Below are 14,879 nucleotides of genomic sequence, written 5' to 3' on the forward strand. Positions count from 1 at the left end.
TACGATCTTTCTCTCGCTTTTTCTTTCTTTCTCTCTCTCTCTTCGAATAAAATGTATGTGGATCCTGTTGCGGATAGAATTAGCCAAGTGACGCGATTTACCGCGTCCTTCGGGAGAATTCACGTCGTGACCGGCGACGTCGCCATACAGCAACGATTCTTGGAGACGAAAAATTGCACGGCCACCTAAGTAAGCCGGCTGTATACATGGCAAACTACTGTTAATTTTTATTAACCGTGACGGTGCAACGGTGAAGTTACACGCGCGAAAAGTTGTAAGTGCCATAAAGCTTCGTTCGCGAAATTACACGCGCGAATGGCAAATGGGAAAGCGGTGCCTGAAAGAACGCGGATAAATTGCGAATTATCTGTGTCGCGATTAAGGCTTAATCGTGGATTTATGTCGCGATTGCGAGCTACTTATTTTATTTACACGTAAACAACCGCGTAAAAATTGGAATATATTTCTGTCGCGATTTCATTCTTTTGCTCATTGTTCTTCTCCGGTTTTACTTTTAATGATAAATTTTTGCAAGGATTGATAAAATATCGGAATAAAATTAAGCAGCTGTAGTACGTCATAGTTCACGTATGATAGGCGATATCTCAGTGTTTCTTGAGCATTGAAGGCTCTCTAAGTGTTACTGCTAAGGGGAGAACGGACGGACGAATGAAAAAGGTCGTTATTTCCTCGTTATTGCACCGTGGAAATGCTATAACACTAAAAGTGACCATATAACATCCGTATGCATTTGTGGAATAAAGTAGCCGATTATCGTTCGTCTGCGCGCCATTATAAGATACATCATCCAGACGACAGATAACCTTGTCTCCCTTAGCCATGATCATCTTCAGAATTGAACCGTTGTATACTGGGCAATAATGGCTCGGTTTATCTGCGACGGGTACTAGCTACCTATATAATGTTACCTTCGCCTCTCACGCATCGACATTTTTACTCATCGATATCTTTATAGTAACATAAAACGGCTTTATTACACGATTTAAACTTTATTTAGAAAATTTTGCGACGCGCCACGACACAGCTTGCCAATTCTAAAACGTAAACTTCTCGTTATCGAGACAGTTAACTAATTATGCATTCACATTTCCTTTTATTTGTTTATGTCTAAAATTTATACTTAAGATTTTATTATTTATAAATTATGCGAAATTCTATCAAATAGAAAAATTATAAGGCTAATTCATTTATCTCGATCGTAATTTTAATATTGAATATTCTCCCGGCATCTATTACGCATTTTTATCATTTGTAACAATTTTTCTTCATTTCTAATCTTCAGTGCACTTTCGAAGAATACCGTGCGCTCGTATACAGACCACCGGCTGAAGCCGAGAATACGAGGGGACATCGATACTCACATAACTTTGAATCTGGCGGACGGGGAGGAGCGCTGCGCAACTCTTTGAAGGTTTATGCCGATTCAGAAACGAGTTGATTCATGAAGACGGCATGGACCTCCTTGGGATCTACGGCTTGGTGCACCCCAGGCCGTAGCGGGTGGTCCCGCGAGTTGATTTCTTGTTTCCTCTACCGTAAACCGCGAACGCGGTAGCCCCCATCGTCCTTCTCTTCTCTAACTCTGTGGAAAGAGCGAGAGGGAAGGAGAGAGCGCCGGAGAAAGGTGGAGAAAGAGAGGAGGAAGGTAGAGAACGAGACGAAAGCGACGTTCCCCGCTGTCCGCATAGCTATAGGAATTGTCGATTTAAATGTTTACTAATAACCAGGCTTGTCCAGCAACCACCCAGAAGTCGGTCGCTTTGCATTTTTATAAGTACATCCCGGGCCGTCCCAGTTCCGAGAATGAGAACGTTTCATATTCATTCACCGTTCTGAAAGGATCCCCTACGTCGACTAGAAGCCTCCTCGTGTATGTATTGTCTCTACTGAATTGCACACGATGCACGATTAGGCCCTCGACTCGAATGGCATAATAATCAACATGTTACCCGACTCGGAAAAGCGGCGTATGCCCGAGAATACTGAATTGTATTCGATTATCAAGTCGTTCGACACATATATGGAGTGTCTCCAAATTGGCAATATAATCGAAAAGACGATAATTTTATACGAAAAAAATAAATTAAAAATTTAAAATAAACTTTTAAAGACTTATGTAAAGAGAGAATGATAAACACTTGGTATGCATCAATACATATAAATATTTTATTGCACAGTTGGCGGAGAGCTAGGTCAGGAATAATAACTCGTTTGCTTTCCGTAATGATTCGTTTATTGCGAAAGGACACAGTCTGCGTTGATGTCACATGTCAGTGACATCAGCGAGTTCGCGTGAAATTTTGGACACGAATGACTAAAAGGTGATGGCGATCGTTCACTCTCGACATGACATGATATGTTGACAGCCGTTTGGTGCCCGTGGCTTCACCTTCGTGTAACTTAGAACGTTTCCTTTTCTACGCAACGACGACGGGACGCGACGAAATTGTGTTCGCAGCAGATTGCGAGCGACGACACATCGGCGAATCGATGAAAGCGCATCGATTCGCGATTCGGCAGCCCTTATCCGCGTTCTTGCGAAAAATTATCACGAGCCAATTATTTTTAGCAAAATAAATAAGATAGGAGATACTTACAAGAAGAGGAACCAGGGCTGACCTCCGAGGAATCTCTATACACTCCGACGATCCCTCGCAATCTGTCGCCGCGACTAACGACCCATACCTCGTCATGCTCGACCGAGTCGACGTGAATCGATAATATTATAAACATTGCAATAACAATCATAATAATAATCATAATAATCATAATAATAATAATCGTCATTAATATGAATTATGATCTCAGGTAGGCTAGTAATATAGTGTCTACTCTACATACAATACATACACTGGCCGGACGATTTTTCTACTGGGCCTTTCTCTACTATTTACAAACGCATAAATAATATTATATTATCGTATATCTTTTAGATATTTATAATATTTATATGTGTATAATAGTACTGTCGAGTTGACGCGCTAGTTGTTGTACGGTTATACCGCGATAGAGCCACTATGGGTAGTCGGTACTACGAGTTTCCCCTTTTTATCGAGAGTAATTGGATACGGAAAATAAACGGTCAAAAGTCGGGAGGAGGGCGAAGAGGGGAAAGGGATGAGAGATAAAAGGAACATTAACGAGGACATTGAAAAAGAAGAAAAAAGAAAAAAGACTAGGAACGAGGAGCGGGTTGGGGCAGTACATCTCATCATCTCCCGTTTTATACTGTACACTAATTACAAGGTTGTAGTCTCTGATTATTGTCAGCCACACCACACAAAACGCCCGCCGATGCACAGCGCGCGCTCGCGATAAAACGTCTCTTTAGCGATCGGTCGCTACGTCGAGTCACACCCGTCCGGGAGACTTGAGTTCCTGAGTCGCGGGGAGACCGCCGCCCGCCGGATGGGGCGACTGATCGGACCCGCCCGACGACGCCGTCGACGACGACGACGGCGATAGGCCGGAGGACGCGGTGGTCAGTAAAACGGTCGACCCGGCGGTGGTACCGCCGGCCGCGCCGCTGCCGCCGTTGATCGAGAAAGGTTTCACGTTACCGGCGGCGGAGATCGACGAGGACGAGGACGTAAGTATGCTCGGGGCCGTGGATGGCGGTATCACGCCGCCCAGTCCACCCAGAGTCCTCGAATACGTCTCCAGCAGGGATATGTCACCGGAGCCGAGATGAGACGCGCCGTACAAGTTTCTGTAGAAGTCCGGATGCGGTCTTACAAACTGCGTGCCCGGATGTATCGGATGGAGGGGATGATGAGGTGGCAATCGACTGGCCAAGGGGCTTACGAGCTTGCCTCCTACAGTGCCGCCGCCACCTCCACCACCGCCGCCAATACCACCTCCGCCTCCGCCCGTTCCACTGTAAGGTGACGTAAGACCCGTCATCGTAGCTGCATTCGTATTCTGCTGATCGCCGTCCTTGCTCGCCATGTCCGCCAGCGACCAGATCCGCGGCTTCGTCGTCACCGCGCTGCCCGTGGACGGCGCGCTAGTGCTGGGCGGCAGATGATGGTGCTGACTACCTGGTGACGTGCTCTCCGGCGAGGGATGACGCAATAGCCGACCGTGATTCGGGGTGAGATACGCCGGATGCTGCAGCTGCAGCGGATGCCTCGGCTCCCTCTGATCATACAGGCATTCCGGACTGTCTGGGCCGCTATCCGCTCGCGACTCGCTCCACTCACTCTCAGTCCTACCTTGAACGCCCGCCGATCCACCATTGCCGCCATGCAGTAGGTCCAAACGGTGCGCCGGTCGTTCGCCGTCCTCGCTGGAACCTGTACCTGAGTCTTTCGAATCTGAACCGAGAAGAAAAAGTCGAGTGTCGTAATTCGGAATAATGCGGCTCCGGTTCAAATTTTCAATTTCTTAAAAAGCTTTGAATTTATTTAACAATTTAAGTAAAAGAATCTGCAGGAATATGATAACTGTAGTACTATAGTATAATATTGATAGGCATGAGAGATTGATACATCGATGATCATAAATAATGTAATTAAAATTAAGAAATTATTAAAGAAAACGGGACTCACCTAGCCGATCTTTCTCGTCAACGCTCTTCCTTCCACTATCATCGTCTTCGTTATTGTTATCTTCGTCTTCAACGCGGTTTCTTGGCTCCCACGTCATTTTATTTTCTTTTTTCAAACGCCTCCGCGCGTTCGCGAACCACGTCGACACTTGTGTCAGTGTCATCTTGGTAATAATAGCCAGCATGATCTTTTCGCCTTTCGTGGGATACGGATTCTTCTTGTGCTCGTTCAACCACGCTTTTAGCGTGCTCGTTGTTTCCCGTGTCGCGTTTTTCCGCCTCGCACCATTCAGATCCATGCCATAGCTATAACAAATTAAAGTGAAAAAAATTATATGCAAAGTAATCCCCACATATAACAATCGTTGAATTACTCTCTCTTGTATTGTCGTGAAACGTAAAATAAATAACAGAAGAGAGATGAGCGGATAAAAAAATACCAATTTAGCTTGAATTTAGTTCGTATATAATTCAATCCCGTTCAATGAAGATATTTGATTGCGATTGATAAATATGTATATGTATATTATTGCGACGGTTCAAACAGTTCAAACCGCGAATATATATGTAAATTCAGAATTTGTGATTTGCAAAGAACCGAACGTTACGGTTAAAGATTCGAAAAAGAATCGAACGATGATGCTACTAAGTAATACTGCGATCAACGGCTCTGAGCGCCCCGTTTTTAATTTCTTCTAGAAGATTCTTTATTTTCGATAATACCTTTGTTCTAAAGCAAAACTGCAAAATAGTTGTTAAAAATCTTTTAGAAGATCGGGAGCTATAAACAATTTCGTCGAGCGAGATCAACGGTCTCGCTTTAAATTTGATAGGACGAGCGGCCCTATTTTTACACTCCGCACTTCATCGCTTTGCTCGTCGATAGGTATACTATTGGCCTGGCGAGCGCGGAGTTTTCTATTCGCGGCGATTACAATACGCCATACTCAGCCGCGCCAATTTCTAAACATGTATCCTGTAGAAAATATTTTCGTAGGCGATATATGCAAAAAGTGCGAGCTAACAAAGAAATAATGATGGGGATTCAGCGGCGAGAGAGAGAGAGAGAGAGAGAGAGAGAGAGAGAGAGAGAGAGAGAGAGTGCGTGTGTGCGTGCGTGCGTGTGTGTGTGTGTGTGTGTGCGTGTATGAAAGACCCATTGCTTGTTTATATTCTCAATAACAACTTGCGCCTCGCAATCGCGAGCGCAGATGCAGAACTTGCGGGCTAAGTCATGCGTTTATTATCCCGTAACTGGTCTGGTAGGCTTCGAAACGGTCCCTGGGCCTCGCCAGACCAGTCGAGGATTAAGTTCTACGCCGCGGACGCGTTTTCGTTCGAGAGAGACACGTGACCCGGATAGACGCATACACGGGACATGATACTTTATACGCGAGTGAGCGAAAATAAACGAGACGCCGCCCCGAGAAAACCAGCGCCCGGAGAGGGGGGGGGAGGGAAGAGAAAGGGAGGATAGCAGATCCTCCGCGGAAGCTCGCGTCGAAAAACTTATCCCATCGCGGGGCTCGTTATGCCTTCCCCAATGTCGGTATAAAAGTCCGAGTCCTGCTCGGTTTGAAGAGCGATATAAGCGGGTAGGTACTACTTTCATCCTGAGAGCAGATCTCTATCTAACGGTTTAAGCTCTTTCCTTCCATCCATGGCCAGAGGAAAGAGAGTAGAGGGGAGGGAAGGAGGGAGGGAGGGGAGGGAAAGAAGAGGAGAGCAAGCAACCTCCTTCTTGCCTTCCGCCTCACTCTGTCGGATCGGAGCGACCGACCCTCTGGGATCCCATTACTAAAAGACTAACCCTTATCAAAGATTAAACTTCGGTATAACTGCTGAATCGACGGGATCGAAATTAAATTTTCCACCACCAGAGCGACCGGCTAGGGCTCACGGGGTACTTTCTCTTCGTTTTTTCTTTTCATTCCCCGTCTTTTTTTCTTTCTCTGCTTCTCGTGGAATTTTATTTTATTTTTTTCTATTCATCTCTCGTTTTCTTTCGCAGTTTTTTTCTTCGCGTGTACGATCTGGTCGAAATGTCGCGATCCAAAGCTTCCGGTGTCCCGAGAGATTTTATACGAAATCGCCGATCTAATCGGAAATCGTTTTTCTTAATCGTATTCATCATTAACGATTATCGTTACTGAACTCTGTCGCGAATGTGAATGAGCTGACATAGCTTTATTGAGAATTATAATACATAAAAAAAAGTCTTATTACAAAAAGTTACGAGTTAATAAATCTTATGTTCAATGTTATGTTATGAAATATTTTCAGCGCACAAACAGTTGCAAAGCAAACAAAAGTCCTCCATACGGACTCTGGGCGTGAAAAGCCTTTCTCATAAAAATACCGCTGAACGACGAGATATCGTTGATTCAAATCCCCAACCGGCATCTTCGCCACCTTCTGGGCTCCGGCGGTGGCCCCGTCACGGCGCGTCGCCATTATTGAGCTTTATTTTCGCCTTCGCACACCCCGAGACGTATCCGACGACGGGGCGAGGGTGGGAAGGCGTGTATGGACGCGCGACTGACGTCCCCGGTGTTGCGTGGCGTTGGATAGGTTGGATATAGGGGTGGTGAGCGTGGAAGTGGCGACGGGAGATGGGAAATTAATAAAACTGTCACTTATCTACCCTTCTCCCGGAGGCAGGCCTACACACGGCATTTCTCGCTCCTCTATCTTCGTTGTCACCCTCCTTCCTCCGTTCGCCACCTCCCTATCTCCCTCTACCCTTCCTCTCGCTATCTACCTATCGCACTTTTCCCGCTTCTATTTGTCTCGCTCCGATTCCGGGGCGCCCCGCATGCGGGATTTGAAGCAGCTGAAACGAAGCGCTAAACATTTCAATTTGGCATCAGACGCTTTCATGCCACGCGCGCGCGCGCACGCCTTGATATACATCTCTCTGTTTCCTCGTTCTTCGACCTATCCTATCCTACCGCTACGTATTCCTCGTCCTATCCGCTCGGGTCCAGGTCGCAGACGCGGAGGGTCGGAGACGCGCGTACTGCCTCCGCTCGTCGGGAGAACAGAGGCGAAGGGTGGTTTGAGCGAGTAGCGAGCCGAAGAGAGGCGAAGGACGCACGAGGTGGACCGACATCGATAGAACGAGGGCAGGAAAAGTGCGAAGAAGACAGAAAAGAGCCAAGAGGAGACAGCAGGACGGCGGCGGCAACGGCGGCGGTGGCGGTGGCGGTGGCGGCGGGGGGATGGCTTAACCCCGGTCTGTTTGCGAGGAGCAAATGGCGTTCTGCAGTTATTTTAAAATTCAGCCGGTGGCAGGGGGCGCGGATCGGATTAAAAAATCAGAGTGGAAGCTTGTTTCTCATGATAACAGCCAGCCGCCCCGAGAGCGGCAACTGCTGGTGCCGCTGCTTTCTCCCGATTCCGCCTCCCTGCCACTCCTCCGCTCCGTCTCTACCTCTCTGTTTCCTCCATCCTGCATGTACCGAGCCTGTTTTCCGTCTCTTTTCTTGGCTCGCAGCATCAACGGTTCCACTCCCCGTTACTCTTTCCCCTACGTCCCTTCCCGATCCCTCCTCCTCCGCTTCGTGCCGAGCGATTCTCCCAATCTATCTCCCGTACAGCCGCTTCCTCCAGTATCATCACCGCCACCAACCATCGCTATCGCCATCGTCAACCGCTTTAAATATACGACAGCTGTATGTTTATATATATATATATATATATATATATATATATATATATGCGGTGGACCGGTAGAATATAGACGAGCTCTGTGCATTTGCCGGAAATATATAAATATATATGCAAATGCGCATAGGTGTGCGTTGATACGCATACGTATGCGCGGCATCGCGCGCATCCTCCTCTCCTCTCGCGCTCTTCACAACTGATCGCATCAAGTGCTTGTTTCCATGGTGATTGCTAATCGGACCGCGCCTCGTGTTCTATCCTACGCCATTTCCATCTTGTAATACCGTTCGTCGTTTGACGAAAAACTCATTACCGATTGTAACTATAAAAATTTAGATTTTCTGATCCTTACAAAAGTTGCCTCCTCGACACAATCTTTCGCTGTGTTTCAGAAAAATCTATGCTCCCGTTATACATCTCGAAGGCAAATCTTTATCGGAAGAAATACTTTCGACAATGTCACTTCCGATCTCATTGCAGGCCATATCCCGAAGGTATTCCCGATGTAGGTGACGCAACTTTCTTTAAAGATTCAGCAGTACATCGTGACCATAAAAATTTAGTTTCTAATTTCTATACAAGAACTACTAACTATAAATATTGAAAAACAAACTGAAAAGATAATTTTTTTAATATCTTTATATTATTAATTTTTAAAAGTAAATGAAACGAAAACATTGAAGACAAACGGTACTTATTAATAAGTGCGTAAATGGACAAACTTCATTTGACAGGAATGAAAAGTCGTTCCATAAAATCGCTGTTAGCCAAGCGGTTTGAAGAAGTACGGGTGTATTGGCTCGAGCAAACGTAAAGTGAATTTAAATACAAACGCGTAACGATGCGTATATATTATCATTAAGCGCCCACCGTACAATGTTTCAAGCATGCTAACCCAATGTACGAGGTGCTGATTTAATCCCGCAAGGCACTTTGATTAATGCAAGTCGTAAAAGTATTATCGCTGATATGCACAACACATTTCCCTTGATGTAAACTGCTTTACACTTCGTCAGTATGGACTTCTGGCGAGATAACTGTAACCTTCGTCTTAAATTAATACACGTATCGATTATCACGACAGTGCCCAGATATATGAAACATCACTACTGCTCTCGATCGGACTCTCTACAAATTTGTGGAGGATCACAATTTGCATACTCGCATATTTCGCCGATGTACTGCGCGACGGTTGATATATTTTTCCATCTGAACGACTTATCCGTCAAACCGAACGACTACGCATTCGCGGTTGACATCCTCCGAGGAATGGACCGCTATCGCGAATGTATATTTCTCGTAGATAACAACCGGTTCTCCGCGCGCTTCCACGATGAAGCTTCGAGTTCCGCAAAGGTCCAGCTAGCGTTTTCAAGAGAGCGACTACGGGAATCGAGTCGACCATTAAAAGCCAACCGAACGGCCATTTCTTTCGCCCTTTTCCCGTCGACCGGTTAGCGTAAACGCGTTCATCAAGATGTAGCCTTCGGAGAGGGTGGAAATGGAGAGGGGGGAGAGCGCCCCGGGGGTGACCAAGGGTAGTTCACCTCCGGGGCAGGTGTGCGGTTGGCATGACTCCGCCCCTCGTCACCGGCCGTAACTAGGGATGATATCTAACTTCGTCCTCCGCCCTGCTCCCTCACTGCCGGGCCCTCCGCGCCCAGACGCTCCTTTTCAGATACGGGCGTCATGCCTTATGTTTTATCAGCGCGTTACTGCGGCCATTTCAGTGGTAGACGCCATCTTTTCGCGACACGACCGTGAGCACGCACGAGGGTTGCGCGCATTCGCGCGCATCTTTCCATCCAGTTTGTCCCAAAGTCCGTCCGCCCGCCCGCGTCCGCTCGCTTGCGCACCACCACTGTCCCTGTCATTTGTGGTCGCGCCTGAGTTTAATCAGCCGCGGGTCCGCGGCTAGACTGGTTTGCGGACCCTTTGATCCGCCCGCTTTCCATGACGGTGACCTTGCGAGTCCGCATGAGACAGGTTGAAAATACGAGAATGGACTGGAAGGTTTACGGAGGGAAGAAAAAACGAGCGTTATATTTGCAGATATTGTATTAAAGGCCTTCAAATTCCATTTATTTAAAAAATTTTTAACGAGTTGCATAGCTCATTAAATATGAAATGCTTTTGTAAAAAAATTTTTACTTGTAAGAGATTTATGATTATAAATGTATTATGATTAACGGATTATTCCAACAATATTATCAGACCGCTCATCAAGGTCTATAATAATATTATTACACCGAGTACTTGCGTGGCCTAAATCGATTTAAGTTGCATTGAATTGTAGCTGATCGTCGAAGACTAATATATACATTTCATCGCACTGATTCCGGGCGATTCCACGATTTCAATAATGTGTATTTCGGTATTATACTTGTAAAATCAGCCGCATAGAGTTGAAAAGAAAGAGATCGGAAGACAGGATTTTGTGGATGAGAACGAACGTGAATGAGAACTGTTCGCGGGAATGGAATTCTAATTCGACTCGGAAACGTGCTTTTGATACTTGGAGCGTATAAATATTTGCGTTGACTAGAGACCACGATATACGAGATGCGAAAGCGCGCGCGGCGCGGCGCGGCGGAGACGACAGGAACAGAACGACGTGCGGAATGAGAGAGAGTCGACCGATTATTAGTGTCGAGTTACAGTCGGCCGGCGGGAGAGGAGACGGCGCATTGGCCATGGTTTTCACTCCCGCAGTTTACACGACACGAGCGTCTAGTGTGGTACCCGATGTCGTCACGTTAAGCTCTTAGAAGCGCTTAGAAGCGCGTCCTCGCGTCGCCACGCCTCGCTTCGCTTCGCCTCCTCGCCCGGGAGGAGGAAGTTTTGTCACCGCGGTGTGACAGTCGGTTGTTCCGCATCCAACTTTATTACCAGTTGGTCGCGGTGTGACAGATCGATCGTAAACTTCGCCGGATATGTGTGCGTCTCGCTGGCGGCGAAGGATCACTCACTCTCTCTCTCTCTCTTTCTCTCTCTCTCTCTCTCTCTCTCTCTCTCCGACCGCGTGTCGACGTGTGTGTGTACACGTGTCGCGATGCATCCCGCCACGTACGGAGATTATACAATCTTGCTCTCTGTCTATCTCTCTCCCTCTCTTTCTCTTACTCAAGCTCCGGCTGTCCCGGCGAATATCACCGAGTTTATACAAAATGATACACGGTGCGCTACTTTGTCACACGATCGCTTAAATCCGTCCGCAAAACGCACTCTAACTCCGTCGTCCGTGATTAAAGTCACGCTGAATTATCGCGAGCCGGAATTATTGCTCCGCGCTTCTCGACCGTTATCGTTGAACTTACGAAATTTATGGAAGCACGCTTCCTGTGTGTTTTGCAGAAAGATTGTCGGCCGAGAGTAACGGATCGGCGATCGCTTAATTACTAATTAGCCCGTACTGCCGGGTATTCGTTTTCCTGTTTACCAGATTGCCGACCTGACGAAGCGCGCTGTTTAACAAGTGCTTCTGTAAAATAAAATCGAGCAGAGGAAAGATTATTATCTTGGCAGACCGTGGGTTTAGGAAACGTTCCATAGAATAAAATGTAAAATGAAATAATTTATCACACACTAAACTTATGATTTACCACGTCGACGGCTCTTTCGCTTGATATTCCTGTACCTCTTAATCGAGACATATACTCTTTCATGAATTATTCATTTCGTTTAACCGAAACGGCTTTCCGTCTTCACCGTATTGGCGGTCTCACGTCGAATCTCATCTTTGACATTTTTCTGAAATTGGTAAAGTCGCTCAAGAACGCTCTTTCGCTCCACGCTTGCAATCAATGCAGCAATACGCTATTTCTTGGTAACGTCTGCTCGGTAATGTTGAGAGAAGTCAGCGATATCGGGTAGAGGGGTGCGGCCAAGTCATTAAATCCTGATGCGCATACATAGCCGGGGCAGGACTAATCTACGTCCATTAAGCCTAATGGGGAAAGAGCGGCGTGCATTCCGCGGGCTGCCTGTCACGCGGTTCGACGAATCGCTGTCATCCGCATGTTGTCGAAGGAACGAAGCTGCGCGCGCGGGCCTCGCGACCCCTCCGTCTAACGAAAAACGAGTGTCGCTGACTTTTCCGCCGTGCACGTTTCCCCTCAACCCTTACCGACCGGGCAAAAACCGTCCCCCGGGACCGAAACCGGGTCATTAAACGGCCGTACATCATCCACGCGAGACGTATCTCACGGGCGGGGCACCAAAGGGTGCGGGATACCCAGCCCCGCCTCGTCTCATTAGCCGCGAAATATTTCGAGTCCTATCGGCGTTGTGCAGAGGACACTGCCGTTGAGGCTCTAATTTCCAAATGATAACGTTAAACCTCTACGTTGACGAGTATCCTTCGGCCGCGAAGCGTTAACCCTCCCTGTTGGAGATCGTCGAAGGAAGATGGAATCGCAAACTTATCTTTTTGCGCTCAGTTATTATTCCGTCGCCGACGAATTTAGGTAGACTTCGAAAGTTGCTTTTTCGAGAAGCACGTATTGTATTCGATTTCACGCAACAGACAAATATGGTTCTTCGAAGAATCCTCTTTTCTCCATCGATAATAGCGCTCGCTCATATCTGATGACTATACGTACGTACATTAGGATTCACGTGCCGTGCCTCGAGATACTCGTACGAGACTCGAAGCGCGTGCCGACACATCGGTGTCGTTGTACGGACACGCTTAATAATACTACGTATCGGCGATCGCTCGCGACGATATGCCGGACATAGGAGCGCGCGAGACGACGTAAGCGGGGCCTGCCCATACGGCACAGAGGGGCCTGCTGCTTCGCCGCTTTCTTATTGTCTACCCTATATGTCTCCGGAAGCAGGGCCAATCCGCCGGAAAGACGAGACCGTTAACCCGCACGATCCCGAGACCTTGCGGCCGTGCATGCCAACGCTGCATTATTGGCTTTTTGTATGCTCATGTTAAGTGGTCGTCGCGCACGCTCGCGCATAATGCGCCAGATCCTTCGCACCTCCCGGTACCGATTTAAGCGATAGTTCCGGGGCCGGGCGTTACCGAAATTCTCCGCCACGTTTCGCACGATACTCTCCCTCGCCGTCACTGACGAGGATAATAATAATTGTTCCGCAATGAAATTTATAGTTGTAAAGTAATGATATAGCTATCTGTACATCTTGTCATGCTATCTGTATATCATGTGTCCACCAATAAAAATAACCTGGCTGTAGGTTTCATTTCAAGTAATAATAGTGGAGAATAATTAATTCTATATATAAAAGAGATACGCATTTCATTTAATAACATGTTGCAAGATACAGTAATTCCTTGCGCTTGAGACACAACATGAGATATGAAGGGAAAGTTGCATGCTAAGAAGTTATACAAGAAAATCTTATAATATATATATACCTATATATATATATATATATATATATATATATATACTATGTGGTATAAGTTGGTAACGCACGCAGAAGAATGAATAAATGAGTGTTAAGCTTCAAAGTCAGTTTTCGCTTCCGCTTACTGCAAGAACAAGTAACATTCCATTCATTTTAATGATAAGATACGTCAATAACGAGCGCGCTATACCTTCCTAAACATCAATGTAAGCATCTTTTAAATTCACTTACGTGGCACGATGTTAAAAGATATCGCGTGCATACAATTCTATAAAGGACTGAATATATAACGTGCTTTATATACGAGTCAAGGAAAGCTTTCACGTTCGACGTGTAAATCCGTTCGGCTCGAAACGCGAAGGAAACGCGAGAACAGGGCGTGTCGTCGATGCGCATGAAAACTTTCCGAGCACAGACGCGCATTAACTAAATAAGCGTAATTCCACGAGAGGGAACAAAGAATCGGTTTATTCTTTGGACAATCCTCCATGTCTCCTCCGAGAATCTGATAAGAGATAAATTGAAATTTTTTTTTATTTCGAAAGGGGGACGGGCTTCAATTGCCATTCCGTGTCTTCGCATCCACGAGCTGGCTGCGACGCAGGTGCAGCTACGATTGCTTCGCCGCGCGCTGCCGCGTCTTTGTCGCCCGTTGACAGTCCGTAGCACTCGCGCGTGTATAGTTCCGGTGCGGCGCGGTGCCCGCGGACCCCAGCGCGGTGTGGGTCCCCGCAAAGAAGGACCTCGGTCGCCCGGCCACGACTAGAGCGAATGGATGCTAAGCAAGCTGTATTACCCGATCGCTTCCTTGCATACGAAACAGCCGTCGCCGGAAGTGCGTCACGCACGGCAGTATAGATTCCACGCGTTGATCGCTGTTGTCAACCAAGGCTCGCTGCTTCGCCTTTAGAGGAACGTCTCTCCCGCCCGTCACTCGCGTCGTGGCGAAATACGTGACCACTTATTATATATTTATATTTTCCCGGGAAGCAGCGGGATATCGAGCGCCTCGATCAACGGCATTGACGTAAAAGAGCATTAGGAATTGCATCTTTATCAAATTTGTTGACACGCATCTGCACCGTTAGACATATAGACATATAGTTATATGTACAGAGATAAACAGAGATACGCTCTCTGACCGCAATAAAATTTCACAGACTGCACCGGGGCGACTCAAACATTCTTTCCTTAAAAATTAAATCTCATTAGCGATCGAGGTCCGTATTTGCTACGATCATCAAAAGTGAACAAACGG

At 46.8% G+C, this 14,879-nt stretch overlaps 1 protein-coding gene across 1 annotated transcript in view; it reads right to left on the reverse strand.

The window, feature by feature from the left end:
* Positions 1-2,236: 2,236 nt before the first annotated feature.
* Positions 2,237-14,879, reverse strand: part of LOC105451711 (iroquois-class homeodomain protein IRX-3) — a 28,770-nt gene continuing 16,127 nt past the window's right edge. Inside the window, exons 4-5 of the mRNA XM_011692329.1 lie at positions 4,572-4,876; positions 2,237-4,337 (exon numbers count right to left, since the gene is read on the reverse strand). Coding sequence (XP_011690631.1) covers positions 3,373-4,337; positions 4,572-4,876 — 1,270 coding nt within the window. The 3' untranslated portion in view covers positions 2,237-3,372. The remainder of the gene's footprint in view (positions 4,338-4,571; positions 4,877-14,879) is intronic.

The sequence above is a fragment of the Wasmannia auropunctata genome, unplaced genomic scaffold (assembly GCF_000956235.1).
Source record: "Wasmannia auropunctata unplaced genomic scaffold, wasmannia.A_1.0 LD336046.1, whole genome shotgun sequence".
NCBI classification, from domain to species: domain Eukaryota; kingdom Metazoa; phylum Arthropoda; class Insecta; order Hymenoptera; family Formicidae; genus Wasmannia; species Wasmannia auropunctata.